The sequence below is a fragment of the Saccopteryx leptura genome, chromosome 5, assembly GCF_036850995.1.
Source record: "Saccopteryx leptura isolate mSacLep1 chromosome 5, mSacLep1_pri_phased_curated, whole genome shotgun sequence".
In the NCBI taxonomy this organism is placed as follows: domain Eukaryota; kingdom Metazoa; phylum Chordata; class Mammalia; order Chiroptera; family Emballonuridae; genus Saccopteryx; species Saccopteryx leptura.
Window position 1 is genome coordinate 163,110,817 of NC_089507.1, and position 18,085 is coordinate 163,128,901.

The following is an 18,085-nucleotide window of genomic DNA, read 5'->3' on the forward strand; positions in this document are numbered from 1 at the left end:
AATACAGTATATTAGAAAAAATATAATGCTAAGTTTTCTATTTCTGCTGCTAACTAGCAGAATGTAGTGATCCCAATTCTCTAAAAAATGAGCCCAAAGCTGTCTCCAGTCTAGTCCAGGGCAAAGGTAGACACAGTGGTTCAATCCAGGGTTACATTACAGGAAGTACTTAATAGCTTTAATCTGGCTGCATATTAGTCACTTGAGGCTTAAAAAATAATTAAAAAAAAAAAAGGAAAAAGGATGCCAGCCTCCATTCCTAAAGATTTCATTCACCTGGGAGGGGCATTGGCACAAGGTTTTTAAAAAGTTCCCAGGGGACTGACTCAGCCAGTGCTGAGAAGCACTGCCTCAAGTCACACATCCCCAGCCACAGCTGTGGCCTCTGTACGGTCTCGCTCTTGAAGGCCCTCAGGAGTCAGGGGCTAAAAGAGATCTGACTTAGTTTGGGCAGCAAACTCCTCTAACCCAACTGGAGATCAATGGCAACCCAGGTTCTGAGGGTCTGACAGCACTGTTTGTTCAGAAAATGTATGAAAAATTCGGTTTCTATGACAAACGCTCCTGTGGCCTAGACAAACAATTATTCCCTTATCAGAAATAGAGAGGGGGAAAATAATCCACTGGAGAAAGGGGCAGTTTTGAATTATAATTCTAAATTAGCCTACTAACGACAGAAATCATGTTTAATACATAAGAGGACAACCTTGGATCAGGGTCCCTTTTTTAATAGTGAAACATCATGCTGAGTGAAAAATGAAAGTGACTTGGAATAATCACAAACCATTTATCTCCTGCGGCTTGGCAAAATTAAAATTAATCTCATTACTGATACGAGGAGCCCACTGAGAGGGCATCACACACTGAAGCCGAGATGCTAGAAGCCCGTCTCATTCTATAGAAAGAAACAAAACTGATAAGATCCCGTTAAATATATCATATAGACATCTTCCTCCCCTCCAAAAATTCCACAACCCACTTGACAGATGATAGAACAGCTCCTTGTTTTACTGGTCTTAACAAGACTCAAAAGTGAAATTCCGTCATTTGCTGAGTGCTCACGATAGTGAGTGTAACTGACTCACCATGTCAAATGCAAAAGGATGCAGAGTAAGCAAGACAGGGTCCCTGCCTTCTAGGACAAACCAGCAAGAATAGTGTTGACACCCCTTGCCCCAGGGCACCTTCCTGGTACCCTCTTTTCTCCCTCATTACACCCTCCTGAGGCCCACCTAAGCTAACCTGAGTCCTTCCATTGTGGTCCAAGGTCCACTGTGTCACTGCCTCTCCCATCATCACAGACCTACTCCCTGGCGCCAGAATTGCTTGGGAGGTGGGGGCCTCTGCAAAGGCAAAGAGCCCAGGCCCAGACTGATCATTAGAGTTCGGTCTTCTCAGGATTCCTTGAGGAGGTGACTGCACTATATGGAAGAGTAACGGTTCAAGTTTTCTAAGACATGAACTTTCAGTTTTGCTATTTCAGAAACACTTCTGGGCAAGATCTTATGATCAACATGCACCTGCTTGTATATTATTAGACCTCAAGAAAAGAAATGAGCTTAAACTGTGAATTAGGTTTAAGGGTCTCTTCATCTCCATTCTGTGATCACAGCTGGGTTTGGCCTCAGAGTTCAGAACAGTCAGTTTAGATGGAGAGTCTCAGGTGAAGGTCGTATTTCCAGCTCAAAGCTCTATCTCTTTTTTTTTTTTTTTTTTTTTAGTGAGGAAGGGAGGCAGAGACAGACTTCCACATGCACCCTGGCCAGGATCCACCCAGCAAGTTCACTAGGGGGTGGTGCTCTGCTCATCTGGGGTCCTTGCTTTGTTGCAGCCAGAGCCATTTTTTAGTGCCTGAGGCGGAGGTCATGGAGCCATCTTCAGCACCCGGGGCCAATAAGCCATGGCTGAAGGGAGAAGAGAGAGAGAGAGAGAGAGACAGAAGTGAGAGGGGGAGGGGTGGAGAAGCAGATGGGCGCTTTTCCTGTATGCCCTGACTGGGAATCGAACCGGGGACTTCCACACGCCAGACCAGCGTTCTACCACTGAGCCAACTGGCCAGGGCCTTCAAAGCTCCATCTTTCCTACTGCAACAGAGTTAGCCTCTTCTGGGAGAAACAAGAGCATTATCTGAGCATTTTTCTAAAGCTTACAAATCTTTCTTCCTTTCCTGGTCCTTCTCTAGATCCTGTCTCTCACTGAAACATAGCGGGGTCACTTCCTCAGGGTATGGCTGGGGTAGCTGGACTGATGCTCTGACAAAGACACCAGAACTTAGCGCCGCATGGGCTGTTATTTGAAGAGAAGCTAGAGGATTAGGTTCAAGGCTCTGTTCTGCCAGTGACGCATGACCTTGGACAGGTCCAAGGTCGCATGACTCTCTCTGGCCTCACCTTCCTCACGTGTCAGTTCTGGGGAACCTAACAGGGCAGTGATCTTTCAACTTAGGAGGGGGAAATGATGCCTGAGAGAGGGATGTATATATCCAAAACACCATTCTCAAAGGTTCTAATGTGTGCCCACTGTTATTGACCCACGTGTAATTATTGTTCATGATGTGGGGTGGGGTGGGGAAAACACTGAGACTCATTGGATTAGACCAGTAAAATCCCTTCTAGCTGTCCAATATACTCTGATTTTAGTTACCTTGGGAGGCATTTATACATTTATTCATAATTCCAAAGCTGATGTTCCTGTGGCTCACAATACTTCTGGAATTATCTGGAAATTCCCTTCAAAGAATATATCTTTGAATTCCCTGTATGATAGAAAATCGTTAGCTGGTTTTTAAAAACAACCAAAAATGATATCCAAGTGTCCTCAGTCAATTGTGCAATCAAGCTGACTAATAACAATTTTCATCAAAACTTCAGTGTGAAACACATAAAAGCTATATTCAAAAGCACAGACTGAAAGGAATTGGGAAATGTTTTAAGTTGTGTAAAGATAACCAGCTTAAGAGTAAATACTTGTTTTTTAGGTTTCCTTTTTTATTTTAAAGTTTGAACTATTAAATTGAGTAAATTATTAAACAAAGTACTGAAAAGTAAAACCATTAAAAAAATAAAAAAGACTAACTTGTATGACATCGACCCTGAAGGGGTGATTCTTTTAAAAGACAACATTCCTTTGGATGAATAAGTTTAGGTATGTTTGTGGGAAAAAGAAAACAAAACAAAAAAACACCAAAGGCATTATGTGACTGTCAGGTGGCACTTCAATCTTCCCAGAAAAAACAGCTGTATGGACAAGCTGTGTGCTTTAAGAACAGCAGCCTCCAAAAGGCACAACCAAGGCATCAACTCTAGATTTACCAACAGTTTGAAGCAAAACTGCAAATGGTCTCATAACCAACTATAGAAAGATTTTTGTCTGTAAGAAGCAGACTACCCTTAAAAACGAGGTATTTGACGGTGCTCATGGGAGCCACATCTGCTACAAAGCTGATCTGAAACCCAGACCCAGGGGCCCTGCAAACAAGTTACTGAACAAATCAGAGTAAAACATTTCCTCAATAGCTCTTGGTACACAAGGTGTCATTAACAGAATGCTTTGGTTATTTACATCTTCAAAATATAAGCAAAACAAAATCTAAATATTTTATTTTCACTTGACTTAAAATCCATACTGCTAAAAAAAAACCCACCTCGATTTAAAATGGCTAATATAAACCAAATTTAAGGCAAGCTTTGTGCTTTTTAAAATATCCAATATTGCCCTGGCCAGTTGGTTCAGTGGTAGAGCATCGGCCTGGCGTGCAGAAGTCCCGGGTTCGATTCCCGGCCAGGGCACACAGGAGAAGCGCCCATCTGCTTCTCCACCCCTCCCCCTCTCCTTCCTCTCTGTCTCTCTCTTCCCCTCCCGCAGCCAAGGCTCCACTGGAGCAAGGATGGCCCGGGCGCTGGGGATGGCTCCTTGGCCTCTGCCCCAGGTGCTGGAGTGGCTCTGGTCGCAACAGAGCGACGCCCCGGAAGGGTAGAGCATTGCCCCCTGGTGGGCAGAGCGTCGCCCCCTGGTGGGCGTGCCGGGTGGATCCCGGTTGGGCGCATGCAGGAGTCTGTCTGACTGTCTCTCCCCGTTTCCAGCTTCAGAAAAATACAGAAAGAAAAAAATAAATAAATAAACAAACAAACAAACAAATAAATAAATAAATGAAATATCCAATATTGTTTGGCGGCTGAAGGCAGGGGCTGTAAAAGACTACATACATGGCCCTGGCCAGTTGGCTCAGTGGTAGAGTGTTGCCCTGGTGTGTGGAAGTCCCGGGTTCAATTCTAGGTCACGGCACACAGGAGAAGCACCTATCTGCTTGCTTCTCCACCCCTCCCCATCTCCTTCCTCTCTGTCTCTCTCTTCCCCTCCCACAGCCAAGGCTCCACTGGAGCAAAGTAGGCCCAGACGCTGAGGATGGCTCCATGGCCTCTGCCTCAGACATTAGAATGGCTCCGGCCGCAACGGTGCAATGCCCCAGATGGGCAGAGCATTGCCCCCTGGTGGGCATGCTGGATGGATTCCCGTTGGGCGCATGTGGGAATCTGTCTGACTGCCTCCCCGCTTCTAACTTCAGAAAAATACAAAAAAAAAAAAAAAAGATTACATACATTTCTTCAGTAAATTCTAGTTCTAGGGATTTATTCTAAGGCACTAATTAAGCAGTTAAAATGCATTCAAGAGTTTAGCAATAAGAAGGTTTATCACATTGTTTATAGTAATGAAAATTAAAAACAGCCTCAATATCCACCTGATTAAATGATCAAAATTGTGGTATATCCATTCAGAGAAGTATTATACAGCAGTAAGAATAATGCTGCAGAGTTAAATTTATTGACATAGAAAGCAAGATGTGTGGTATGTTCCAGTTTAGGAGAGAAAAATACTATCTATGCAAACGTGTACAGAAAAACCATCTAGGAGGATACATATCAAGGTGTTAGTAAATTAGCCACTAGGGAAATGCAAATCAAAACCATAATAACTTACCACTTCACACCCACTCAGATGACTATAATCAGAAAAATAGATAATAGCAAGTGTTGGTGAGGATGTGGAGACATTGGAACCCTCCTTCACTGCAGATGGGAATTAAAATAGTGCAGCTCCTTTAGAAAACAGGCAGTTCCTCAAAAAGTTAAACATATAGTTACCAGGTGGCCCAGAAATCTCACTCCTAGGTATGTACCCAAGAAAAATAAAAACATATGGCTATTGAAAAATTTGTTTACAAATTTTCATAGTAGCATTATTCATAATAACCAAAAAGGAAGAAACAACCCAAATGTTCCATCAACTGGAGAATGGATAAACAAAATGAGATGGGACCATATAAATATCATCAGCAATAAAAAAAAAAGTAAAATAAGCCTGACCAGGCGGTAGCACAGTGGACAGAGCGTCAGACTGGGATGCAGAGGACCTAGGTTCGAGACCCCGAGGTCGCCAGCTTGAGCGCAGGCTCATCTGGTTTGAGCAAAAGCCCACCAGCTTGAACCCAAGGTCGCTGACTCCAGCAAGGGGTTATTCAGTCTGCTGAAGGCCCGCAGTCAAGGCACATATGAGAAAGCAATCAATGAACAACTAAGGTGTTGCAACGCACAATGAAAAACTAATGATTGATGCTTCTCATCTCTCTCCGTTCTTGTCTGTCTGTCCCTGTCTATCCCTCTCTCTGACTCACTCTCTGTCTCTGTCTAAAAAAAAAAAAAAAAAAAAAAAAGTAAAATAAAGCATTGACACATGCTACAATCTGGTGCAACCTTGAAAACATGCTAAGTGAAAGAAGCCAGTCACAAAAGACCACATGCAGTATGATTTCATTTACAGAATGTCCAGAATATGCAACTCTCTATAGACAAAGTGGATTAGTAGTTGCCGGCGCCAGGTTTGTGACAAAAGGGGAGTAACAGCTAATGTGTATCTAGTTTCTCTGGGGATGATGGAATTATAAAATTGATTATGGTGATGGCTGCACAATTCTCTGACCTGTACACTTTAAATGGGTGAATTATATCTCAATAAAACTACTAAAATGTTAATAGAGGTAGTGGCTGGGTAGCAGGATTATAGGAAGTTTTTGTGTTTTTTAATTTAGACTTATCTATGCTTTCTAACTTCTCTACAATGAATATGACTATTTGGAGGGATTTTTAAAAATCTTCCTATGTATCATACAAAAAGTTTCCCATGTTATCAATCAGAAAGCACTAAACTCATAAAAGATTCAAAAAAAGGGAAATATACCTTTCCTTATAATAATGGGGAAAGTGCAAACGATCCAGATGACCTCAACAGGGTGATCACTAAGCAAAGTAAGTCTTGTTACCATGTCAACCCTGGTCAGTGATGATCCCAATCCCCAACCCAGGACTGGGCACAGAAGGTCAAATGCTTTGGGCATGGATGATGGTTTACTGAAGTGCCACTAAAGTGACAAATGCTATGGTGTGCTCAGAACATTCTGTAAAAAAAAAAAAAGAACAAAAATACAGACATATTTTTACACTGTTCTATCTGTTGGGTGTTTGTACATAAACAAAAATCATAAGATAATCACAAGTCATAGACTATCTAAATGTAACCTAAATTTTAAAAAAGGAATGCAAGAGAGGAGCTTATGAGAAACTTTTTAAGTTCTGCTTTTCCCAGTACTTATCTGATCTCATTTAACTATATCTAAAAATGTGTTGCTCTGCAGCAGGGCACCAAACATGGGATATAAGTAAAGATGAAGATAAAAAAATATTCGCCAACCCCACGGATATATATTCAGCCAGCATGTTTCTTATTCATGGACTGTGATTCACTGTCCCGGTTGTCTAAGCCAGCATCATATTCTAATCACATTGCTAGGTTACAGTCCCCGAGTCATTTGTGCGTAATAAAAACAGAAGCCATTAAAATGACATTTTAGGCTTTTCTCCCCTATACCATCTCTTTAGGGAAAACATCTAATCATTATAAAACATACACAATATTGAACCAAAAGATTAATTTGGATCCCCAAATCAAAGAAGTTTTCAATGATTCTTCAACCTGCACACTAGATTCAGAATCTGAGACAGGAAAATAACGCTATCACCCAGACCCACGCAGGTGGTGCTATGCTGTCCAGACAGGACACCTTTACGCAGCCCACTGGTTCTATGTTCTGGACAGTAGCTGGTCTACTGTTCAACTCTCTCAAGAGGACCTCTCTCACATACACATTTTCTCCTATGCTCTGAGAAGCTATGCTACTGAGAAAAGCCCAGTGTGCGGGCAAGTTAATAAAATAACACACAAACACATGCACACCTACAGTCTCATTTAATGATTAGTAGCCTTGTTACCATGAGCTTAATAAAACATTCTCCTCGTGGCCTCAGTATAAATACTTGCTATCTCCTACTCCAGGCAGGTGGTAACTATCAGAATACATTATAAGCAAGGACATTTCGAGTTAAGACTCATGTCTCAGATAATATTCTCAGTGCATTTCTGTACATACATGGTCCTCAGTTCTCACTGATGGTTTTTATTCTGCTCTACAACCAAAACATTGTGTTTTTTTTTGTCTTGTTTTGTTTTGTTTTTTAGAGAGAGAGAGAGATATGGAGGAGAGATGAGAATCATCAACTCAGAGTTGTGTCACTTTAAGCTGTTCATTGATTGCTTTCTAATATTGGCCTTGACCACGGGACTCCAGCTGAGCCAGTGACCCCTTGCTCAAGCCAGCGACCTTGGGCTCAATAGGGACCTCACTGTTCCAGGTAAATGCTCTATCCACCATGCCAACACTGGTCAGGCCCAAGACACTAGTTCGAATCACTATGTTGTACACCTGAAACTGATAGTGTATGTCTACTGTCATTTAAAAAAAATTTTTTTATTTAAAAATAAAACCCATATACTGGAAGCAACTCCTACAAGTTGATGCTTCCTGCTTCTTCTCCCTCTCCCCTCCAAATAAAAATCAATAAATAAAATCTAAAAGTAAATAAAACCAAAACACTGGCTGAATAAAATAACTATATATATTATAACTGAAAAAAGTATTTTGCTGCACAGGCTACAGAGCTCTTTGGTACTTGAGAGAAAAGGTACATCAACACTGTAAAATGAGGACTACCTGACAGCGATGATGTGTCAGCAATGACGTTAACCAAATCAACATTAAGTACAAGATCCGGGTCTAGGAAGGAGGGAAAAACTCCCACATTCTGGAGTAACAGCCTCAAATCCTTAATAACATTGATGTTATTGCATTTTGATCTGGTAGCCCGATCTGGTAGCCCAGAGTTGCAGCCCATGACAGTCAATGTCTGGCTCAATCAGTCACACACTGAAAGAGAAATCACAACATTGCTTCCAATGCTCTAGTTATTTCATCGTGTCAAAAAGAAACCAAATCAAAAAATGTTCCTTGAAGACATATAGTATAAAAAAAAAATGACTAAGAGTAAAAAGCACCTGTGTAGATGGGGGAGGGTAAAGTGACTATATTTATCATCTATTATGTCCAAGGTGTCTTTAGGTGTATTAGTGTAATAGCTGTCCCCATTGCACATATTAGCAAACAGTCTTTAGGAAGTAAAATAACTTGCTTGAGAGCACACATAGCAAGTGACCAGTCAGAACTCAGGTTTGTCTAATTTTACAGCCAGTGCAACATCACTGCTGCCTAGTTTAACCACTTTGCAGTGGGTTTTTTTTAGTTTTCAAGTAAGAATTCTCACTACATTTGGGGATTGAATTTTACTGATAGATAATTCTGGGAGTGAAATTCTGGCCTTTTACCTAAAAAGTATATAGTTACCCTAAAACATAACCTTTTGATAAGGGTCTGGAATATTTTACCATGAACCAAGAAGTCTGGATTTCTAAATACAATTTGCAAATATTTACATGAACTGAAACTACATTCCCAACTAAAACTAAATAGTTATTTTTGCATGGAACTATGTGGCAAAGAAAACCATACACACCTTGGCCCTTATTATTTGAAATTATCAATTTCCATGGCGTAGGTATGGTCACTCTGTTTATACTTTTATTTGTGTGAACAGATGCCAGGCCGCAGTTAACCAATCCAAGATGTAGTGTTCAAGTTGAAAACCTGACCCTAGTTATGAAAGTGGATTTTTTTCTTAGAGAAAAAAACTTAACACAAGTTCTATAGTGAAGTGTATACAAATTTTCCTTTTAAAAAAACTCGAATGTGAAAAAGTAGCCTTATATACTATTCCAGCTGTTTCCAAATCCTTGTTACTCCAAGAGGATGGAATGTTATTTACCTAAAATGCATAATCTCCAAAGAGTTCATGCTGTGGCACTCAAGGTACACACATGTCAGTTTTCCACCAGAACACCTGGTCCATGATATCCATATTAAAGAGTACACAGTGGAGGTCATTAAACAGAACCCGCAGCAATGTGCCATATCCACATCCTGAACAATACGGGTTTTTTTTTAAAAAAAAATAACCACTCGCTAGTTCAGGTTCTTACAACCAGAAAAGGAAAAAACAAACAAGTCTGTCCACAAAATGTCCTCCCAGTTGTGGTGCCCATAACCACAGCCAGGGTGAAGGTCTTAACTAGTTAAATAAATGTAAACCAGGAGCTTCTCAAAAAAAAAAAAAAAAAGATGTTTCGGACAGCCCCCAGTGTTCTCACGTAAGGAGCCTTTTATTTGAAGCTGCTTCACTGCTGTCCCATATGCGGGGTCTTTAAAAAGAGTCCAATGCCCGCAGCTTAACTTGCTTAACTTAGTCGTGTCGCACAAAAAGATCCTCCCGCCTCGCAATTACCAAGAAACCTGCGAACAGGTAAGCAGACTCAACATCTTGGGTAGAAATGCTGACCCTCCCCCGACGGCATTCGTTCCCCAAAGTTCCCGCATATTAAAAGTTCCAACCAGGGTCAGAGACGCAAGGCATTCCCTTCCCCTCGATCACCGGGCCCTTTCCGTCCTTCCTCCGCGGCCACCGCTGGGCAGAGCCCGCGCCACCCTGTGCGGAGGGTCCGGCAGGTGGCCTGCGGGGGACCCAGAGGTGCCGCCGAGACACAAAGTTGCGCACGAGGCCGCGAAAGGCGCTGCCCGTGACAGCGGCACTGACCCGCCAGGCTCTACGAACAGCGTGCGCCCCGGCCGGGCCGCCACGGCCGCCACTCCAGCCGGCCAGGGGCTGCTCGCTCCCTGCCGGGCACCGCCTCCCACGCCCGGCCGGAGCCTCTGCCCGAGCGCGGGGGCCTCGCGCTGCCGCCGCCGCGAGCCCGGCTCGGATCCCGGTGGGCCCCGCGATGTCCCTCCGCCCCACGGCTCCTGGACACTCACCCCAGGGCCGGGCAGCAGCAGCCCCAGCAGCAGACACAGCAGCAACCTGGCCGGCATGGTGAGGACTCGGTCCCGGCTCAGCGACCCGCCAGCCGGCTCTGGAAGCGGCGTGGGAGGGGGAGGATGGGGCGGGGGCGCACCGACGACAGCGCAGCGGTGGCCGGGCTTCAGCGAACGCAGAGCTGACTCGGCGCCGGCGGCACCCCCATGCTCAACCCTTTAAGCGCCGGTGCCGGCGCTTCTTCCGGCCGGGGCGGGGCCAAGGGCGGGCCGGTCCTGGGGGCGGGCCAGGGGCGGGGCTAGCGCGAGAGGGGAGGGGCGGGGTCTTGGCGGGGCCGAAGGAGGCTCTGGCCTCTGGCTGGCGGAGGTCTGGCGGCCGCTGCTACTGGTCTTGTCCAGGCCTAGGCATCCGACATCTAGAGGCGCCGAGCGATCGAGGCTAGGACTTTACCCGAATGCGGCGAAGAAGACTGGCACCCTCAGCACAAGGGCGCGCCCCGTCCCCCTAACTCCTCCGAGACGCACTGCATCGGACTTGATCGTTGGCAAGGCCAGGAGGTTGGAGGTGCTGGCTGCCCAGCGCCTCTGCTTCGTCTTCCCACCGTGGTAGCATCGTCAGCGACCTCCGGAGCGAGGACAGCAGCTGACAGGGGATTCCAGCAAACACAGCGCTTCGGCCTTGAGCCCAGCAGTCGCTGGGTCCACAGCCCTGGGGTCCTCCAGCTGCGACACTGCGAGTCTGAAGGCCCCTTTCTTCCCTTCCCCCCCCACCCCCTCTTCAGGAATTCCCCTCAAATCATGTCCAACAGCCATCAGTTGCTTTTGTAATAAACTATAGCCAAGGCACTTGTCAAAAATAATAAGCAAAAAAAGGAAACCATTTTGACTGCTGGGGTCATGGTATTTAAATGGCATTTGTATATAGGACCTCCTGATGCTTGGGGAATGACATGTCTCACAAAACATTGGAGGCAGTGGGGGTGTTGTGGTCCCAAAGTCTGTTTGAGGGCTATTAACCTTAATTAAAGAGCCCAGCAGCTGTTTGGTGACTGGCTCCCACGCTGCCCTCTACTTGGTGGAAGAGAGAACAGAAGACATACTGTTTGTAATAAGTATACTAAGATTCGGAGCACAACACTGGTAATCCTAGGAGAAAAAGAAAAGGGGGAAAGCAACTTCTCTAATTTTCCCCAACTTGCTCAGGCTTTGGGAAAAGGAGTAAGCAATGCTAGAGAAAACAGCAAAGGGGTAGTGGTGGACTGAGCCCATATCTGGTCTGTGTGCACTGTGGATCAATCCTATCCAACTGTAACAGAAACGTTTGTAGCAAGCCAAAATCCTATAAACGGAGTTCCCCGTTCCCAACCCCCTACACTGGATCACAGTCAAGGGATTAATCCCTACCAATACTGGAGAATCCAACAGACCAGTTTAAGAGCAATTTGAATCTTGTTAACTGTGAAACTGGTAGACACATTTAGAAAAGTATTGTATGTTATATGCATGTCTAAATGCAAACAGAATGGTTTGGAACTGGTGGAGAGATGAGTGAAAACAGACTACATCACTCCTGAGCAGTGTAGCCAGGTGTCTAGGGAGGAGCCCTTTAATGATTACCTGTCCAGCTTGCCAGCTGCCAAGAGCATATAAGACCACATGCTTGAATTGGAAGAGAAGCTTGACAGGAAAATGCCCGTTTCATATCTCTGGCGCCTTTTCTAAAATAGAGTAAATCTAGGAGGGGAACTTTCTGTGTTGAAATTCTGGGAGTCCTTTGACAATTCAAAATGTCACTGTGACCTTGTAAGCACCAGCAGATGAAACATTGAAACATAAAGTGGAATGTTTACCTTAATCTGACTCGTCAGTTTTAAAGAACCAATAAAGGGGAAAAAAAAATCCATTCCAAGGACCCGGGGTCAGGTAGGTCCATTTATCTAGTATTCAGCTGGATCAAATCCTTGGGCCTTAACTGCACTGTTATACAGTATGTTCTCGGAATATCTTATGCATGTTAGGTTGTTCTTGTTCTTACATTTAATCTGTTGACATGTTTTATGCAGTTCACTCGACTGGCAACTCATACTGATAAACTTTGGTTTTATTTATGGCAGCATTGTCCATAATCTTGCTCCACAGCCAGACATTGCTTTGGACCGATTTTTGCTTATGATAAAGCAAAAAACTGGCATTACTGTTATATACAAACAGAAATGGAAATATCTTGTAGAGTACCTTTACAGTAGTAGACCTGCCCATATAAAAGACTTTTCTGGAAGTTGCATTAAATAGCAACCTCTAAGCAAGGTAAAGGTCATGGTCTTAAACCTTCTTTTTACACCAAGGTAAAAATATAAGTAAAAATGTAAAGCCTGATCAGGCTGTGGAGCAGTGGACAGAGCGTCGGCCTGGGATACTGAGGACCCAAGGTTGAAACCTCAAAATTGCTGGCTTGAGTCCAAAGGTTGCTGGCTTGAAGCCCAACGTCACTGGTTTGAGTCCAAGGTCACTGGTTTGAGCCCAAGGTTGCTGGCTTGAGCAAGGGGTCACTGGCTCAGCTGAAGCCCCCCCACCCCCACCCATCAAGGCACATATGAGAAAGCAATCAATGAACAACTAAGGTGCTGCAACGAAGAATTAATGCTTCTCGTTTCTCCCTCTTCCTGTCTCTCCCCCCACCCCCGCTTTCTTGCTTAAAAAAAAAAAGTAAGTTCTGTATATATATCAGAACTTGAATAGTATATCTGGATGGTGAGTGGTGGGAGAAATTCAGTTGAAATTATTTTCACTTCTCTCTGAAACAGTGGTTCCCAAATTTGGAGAGCTTCTAAAAAACAGATTTTCAACACCTTTTTGTGCCTTGTTCCCTTACTGATTCAGAATCTCCCGGCATGGAGCCCAAAGACTGTGTTTCCCAGTTTTCACAGGTGACTAAGGGCACCCAAGATCCTGGGATTCAGTTTACTCAACATGTCAGGTGTTAATCCCTACTGCCAGGAGTCTTTTATTTACTTTAGCAAATGCCGCCCTCTAGTGGAACAAATTATAATCTAGCCTTTCAAAGAGTGTATGCCTCATTTGTTTAAAACCCTTCAAAGTTTCATTTTAAAATAATTAGGTTGTTTTGCACATAGCTATTTAGTGAGATGGCAGCTCCCTTTGAAAGAAAAATCTGATAAACCAAAAAGGGAGGTCATGGTTGAAAGTTCCCATAATGTCTCAAAGAATAAGTTGACTGTGACTTAGTTTTAGTGATCCTGATGCCGTTGCTGCAGCTGCTAAACAGACTTGAACTTACGACACATATGGGGTAGTTGTGGAAGAAACGAAATGCTGAAGCCAGAGTGCCTGGTAGCATTTTCTACTGCCTTCCTGCCTTAATGTTTATAAGAAACTGAAGAAAAGCCACTGTCCCTATGAGCAGTTTGGTTCTTAGGTGAATAGAACTTTGCCTCTTCCTGTTCTAGGGTGATTGGACCTGAAAAGATGGTGACATTCATTCCAAAGAATTTCTCTTTGCCACATAATCTAACCGACTACACATTTAAAAAAAACTTTTTTTAATTATCTTACTACACACTTTCTTGTATTACAAAAGTGTTTCTTATTATCACAGTTAATATTTATTGGCTGTTCACCCTTGTTTGGAAATGTGCAAAAATTCACGCTTTATGGGATCATCGCTCACTCTCTTCTTCTCAGCACAGCAGCTCTACGAGGTGAGTGCTACTAGCCCCATTTTTCCAGATGCCACATTGAAATTTAACAAAGTTATATTTTACTGAAATTAACACAAGGTTAAGAGCTGGGAGGGTAACACACAGCTCAGGAGAGGCACAGGCTGGATTAGAACCCAGCTACCTACCTGACTTCAGAGCTGGTCTGGGCCCCCTCAGATGCCGGAACATGTCCCACCATTAGCTGGTTATTATTCTTGCCCCTCCCACAGCATCATCACAAGGTAAAATTATGCGACCTATAAATGTAGTTAGGTGGTAGCCAGATTAGCAGGTCCCTGGAATGACAACCAAGGACACTGCCTCAAATGACATTTAAGTCTCCTGACCTTACCTGGGGTTGTGCCAAAGAACGTAGGACACAGTAGACGTCTGGGGGAGAGCAGTGAGCTCTCCCGGGTCCTTGCCCTGTGGGTAGTTCAGTGCAGTCCTGACTCATTATTTGTCCACTTGCCTCTGTTCTGTTTCATACCCATTTGTGCCAAGTCTGTGTGGCACCATGCGTCCATAGTGTCACCAGAACATTATTTTCAAAAGCCAGTGTGGAGACAGTGACCTCTCGGAGGGCCTCCACTTCCTCACTGCCAGTCCTTCTCTTTCCCTCACTGGCTTGTTTCCACAGAACTTTCTGGAAACATCTCTCAAGCAGCTCCTAGACATTCTTCCTTTTGTAAAATCCCAATGGCCATGCTCTTCATCTGTTTTTTCTATAGGCCTCTCTTCAGTTCAGATGTGGGAACAGTTTCTGTTTCTTGGACTTTTCCACCTTAAATATTACCATTTTCCAGCTCTTTTCCCTCCTTCCAGGCTGTTTCTCAAGGCTCAATATGCATACCTTACCCATTCTGTCTCCTTTTCCCCAAGGAGAGCTCATTCAAAGACATAACCAAATTTTAGAGGAGAAAGTTTTATTTTATTTTTAATTTATTCATTTTAGAGAGGAGAGAGAAAGAGAGGAGGAGCAGGAAGCATCAACTCCCATATGTGCCTTGACCAGGCAAGCTCAGGGTTTTGAACTGGCGACCTCAGTGTTCCAGGTTGACACTTTATCTACTGCGCCACCCTAGGTCAGGCAGAAAGGAGCTTTAGTTATAATTTAATCAGCTACATCTCAGAAATGACTTCATCTTTGACCTCTACATGGATTATCACCACTTATTCATTCATTCATTCTTTTAGCAAATATCACTAAAGGATTGGTACCATGAAGGAAATCACAAGAGTTTGTAAGTTAGTAAAGGTGACAGGACAGGCACAGAAATAACCATCATACAAGGATGACTGTGAAGTGTGAGAAGGCAGGAATAAGCTCAATAGAACTATGGTGTTCAAGACAGAGATGAGTCTAGTGGAAGGAAGGGGGTGGGAAGGATAGACCAGAGAGGGCTTCTTGGAAGAAGTGGTGTCTGTGCTGGGCCTTCTCAGATCTGACAGGGGAAAAGATAACCTCGGGAGAGAGCAGGACCTGAACGGAGGCTTGGGGAAAGAAAAGCACTGTGTGGCTTCGTGAGAACCCAGGATGACTCACCACTGAGCATGTGCTTGGCTTCTCCATGAAGAAGCCGTGGGCTATGCAGCTGGGAAGGCAGGCAGGATGGGTCAGGTGGAGCCACTCAGGTCAGGCTGGGCTTTAGTAGGTAGCCGAGGGAGACAGAATTGAAGTTGTGTTTCAGGGGGAGACTTAGGGGAAAAGACAGGCGTTTGAGAGACAATTAGAAAACTGTTCATACAGAACTAAAGGAGGGAGAGGACAGGATAGATACAAGAGAACTTGCCAAAGCCGAATGGCAAGCAATTGACTGGTGCACTTACACAAACAAGACTGAGGAGAAGGAATTCAACAAGTTGGTCAGACGTTTACTACGTTCAAGGGGTTGTTCTCACTGTTGGGACCATAAAGGGAGTCAACAGGAACTGGGCCTAGCTCTGCAAGTACTTCAGAGATGCTAAGTGGTGTGGACAGACCTATTGTCTGTTCCCTAGTAGGCACCTACTTACGACCCAGGCTGGCCCAATCATATTACATGTTACCCTACTGTGGTAGCCACCCACTGATGACCCCAAACAAGACTTTCTCTCCCTCTCTGCACATGCCTCTCTACCCATCATAAGGGAGACGTTAAGAAAAAAAAGAAAGTAGAGTTTCTCTCCTTTCCCTTTCAATCGGGATTGGGCCTGTGACTGGTTTTGACCAGAAGTGATATTCGGGGACCTCCCAGTGCAGGTTTAAGAGGCCTGGCAGCTTCCACTTCCTTCCTCTTAGCATACTGACGTCAGATGCTCCCTCGTGCAAGTGCGCTGCCTGTGTAAAGCCCAAGCCACCCACATACAGGCCACATGGAGAATGGAGTGGCTCTCATCAGCAGCTCGAGCTGAGCTCCTAGATGCCAGACATCTAGCGGAGCCATCATGAATGTTCCAGCCCAGGTGACACATGGAGCAATAGAACCTCCCAGCCGAGTCCAGTTAACTCACAGTTCATTCTGAGACAATAAAATGGCTGCTGTTTTCATCACTGACTTACAAACTGGTTTGTCACACAGTAATAGATAACAAAAATAGCTACCCATCTGGCCATCTTTACTTGACTCCTGGGTAGGCTTGTACCCAATCTGACTCTAGCTAGAACCACGAAGAGATTAGTTTCCTTTTCAGTAGCAAAACCAGGGGGTGCGAGGCCCAAGAGCTACCCCTTCCTGCAAAGAATTCAAAAGAAAGGTAGAAGCATGATAGAAGCATGGATGCAGTCAGGGAACCCTGGACGAAGCCTGAGTTCCGAGTCTAGTTGCTTCAGAAGGGGCTGCCCAGCTCCCCTCCTGTTTAACCAAACCTTCCCCTATTTACCCCAGCCAGTCTGAGTTGGGTTTACATCACTTCAATCAATAAACCCTGACTGAAACACTTGCTCCGCATTTCTAAGGGCACCAAACCAACAAAATATATGACTACACCCGACTGTGGATGATTATAATACCATTTTAAACTATACCAACAACTGGTAAGGGTATATATATAGGCCAATGTGGGAGGTGCAAGTTAGAGCATCTATTTTCGAAATTAATTTGCTATTATCTAGAAAGTTGGCAATGTGCCTACGCTATCACACAGCAATTGTGCTTCTATCTAAATACCCCAAAGGGAGCTGTGAACACACAAGAATATTCGAAGCAGCTTTGTAATAGCTTGTAATAGTGAAAACTGGAACCTATTTTAAATATAATATAAAGTGAATAGATGTGTAAAATGCAGAATTATCGTGTACTGAAATGCTACATAGCAGTGACCTGGCTGCGTTACTACAATTACTGGTTGCATTACATGCAATAACATGTAACCAATATTAAACAGTAAAAAGAACAAGTCACAGAAGAATATATACAGTATATTTCTATGAAGCTCAAAATCAAGCAAAATTAAATATGCAAATGTATGAAGAAAAACTAAAAAGAAAAGCAAAACAAGGCAAACATGAGATTCAGGATAGTAGTTTTCTCTCGGTGAGGGAGGTATAATTGGAAAGGGCGAAAAGCTAGCTTCAAAGTTACTGATGATAGCATTTTTCTTAAACTGAGTGGTGAGTATCCAAACCACACATATACTTTCTATGTAATCTTGTATGCAGAGATATTTTATAATAAAAAAATTAAATGAATTTTTAAAAGGCAAACATTATCACATTGGGCTAAACACTATAATCCAATCATATGCCTAATCCAAAGGATATATTAACCAAAATAATACAGAAAGGTTAAAAATAAAGGGATGGCCTGACCGGGCGGTGGCGCAGTGGATAGAGCATCAGACTGGGATGTGGAAGACCCAGGTTTGAGACCCTGAAGTTGCCAGCTTGAGCCCAAGGTCGCTGGCTCGAGCAAGGGGTTACTTGGTCTGCTGAAGGCCTGCGGTCAAGGCACGTATGAGAAAGCAATCAATGAACAAAAAAGGTGTTGCAATGCGCAATGAAAAGCTAATGATTGATGCTTCTCTTCTCTCCGTCCCTGTCTATCCCTCTCTCTGACTCTCTCTCTGTCTCTGTAAA

At 43.9% G+C, this 18,085-nt stretch overlaps 1 protein-coding gene across 1 annotated transcript in view; it reads right to left on the reverse strand.

Annotated features, from left to right (window-relative positions):
* The window catches only part of ERN1 (endoplasmic reticulum to nucleus signaling 1), a 90,156-nt gene extending 79,625 nt beyond the window's left edge, over positions 1-10,531 (reverse strand). Inside the window, exon 1 of the mRNA XM_066386409.1 lies at positions 10,310-10,531. Within this exon, the coding sequence (XP_066242506.1) occupies positions 10,310-10,366 (57 nt within the window). The 5' untranslated portion in view covers positions 10,367-10,531. The remainder of the gene's footprint in view (positions 1-10,309) is intronic.
* Positions 10,532-18,085: the final 7,554 nt, after the last annotated feature.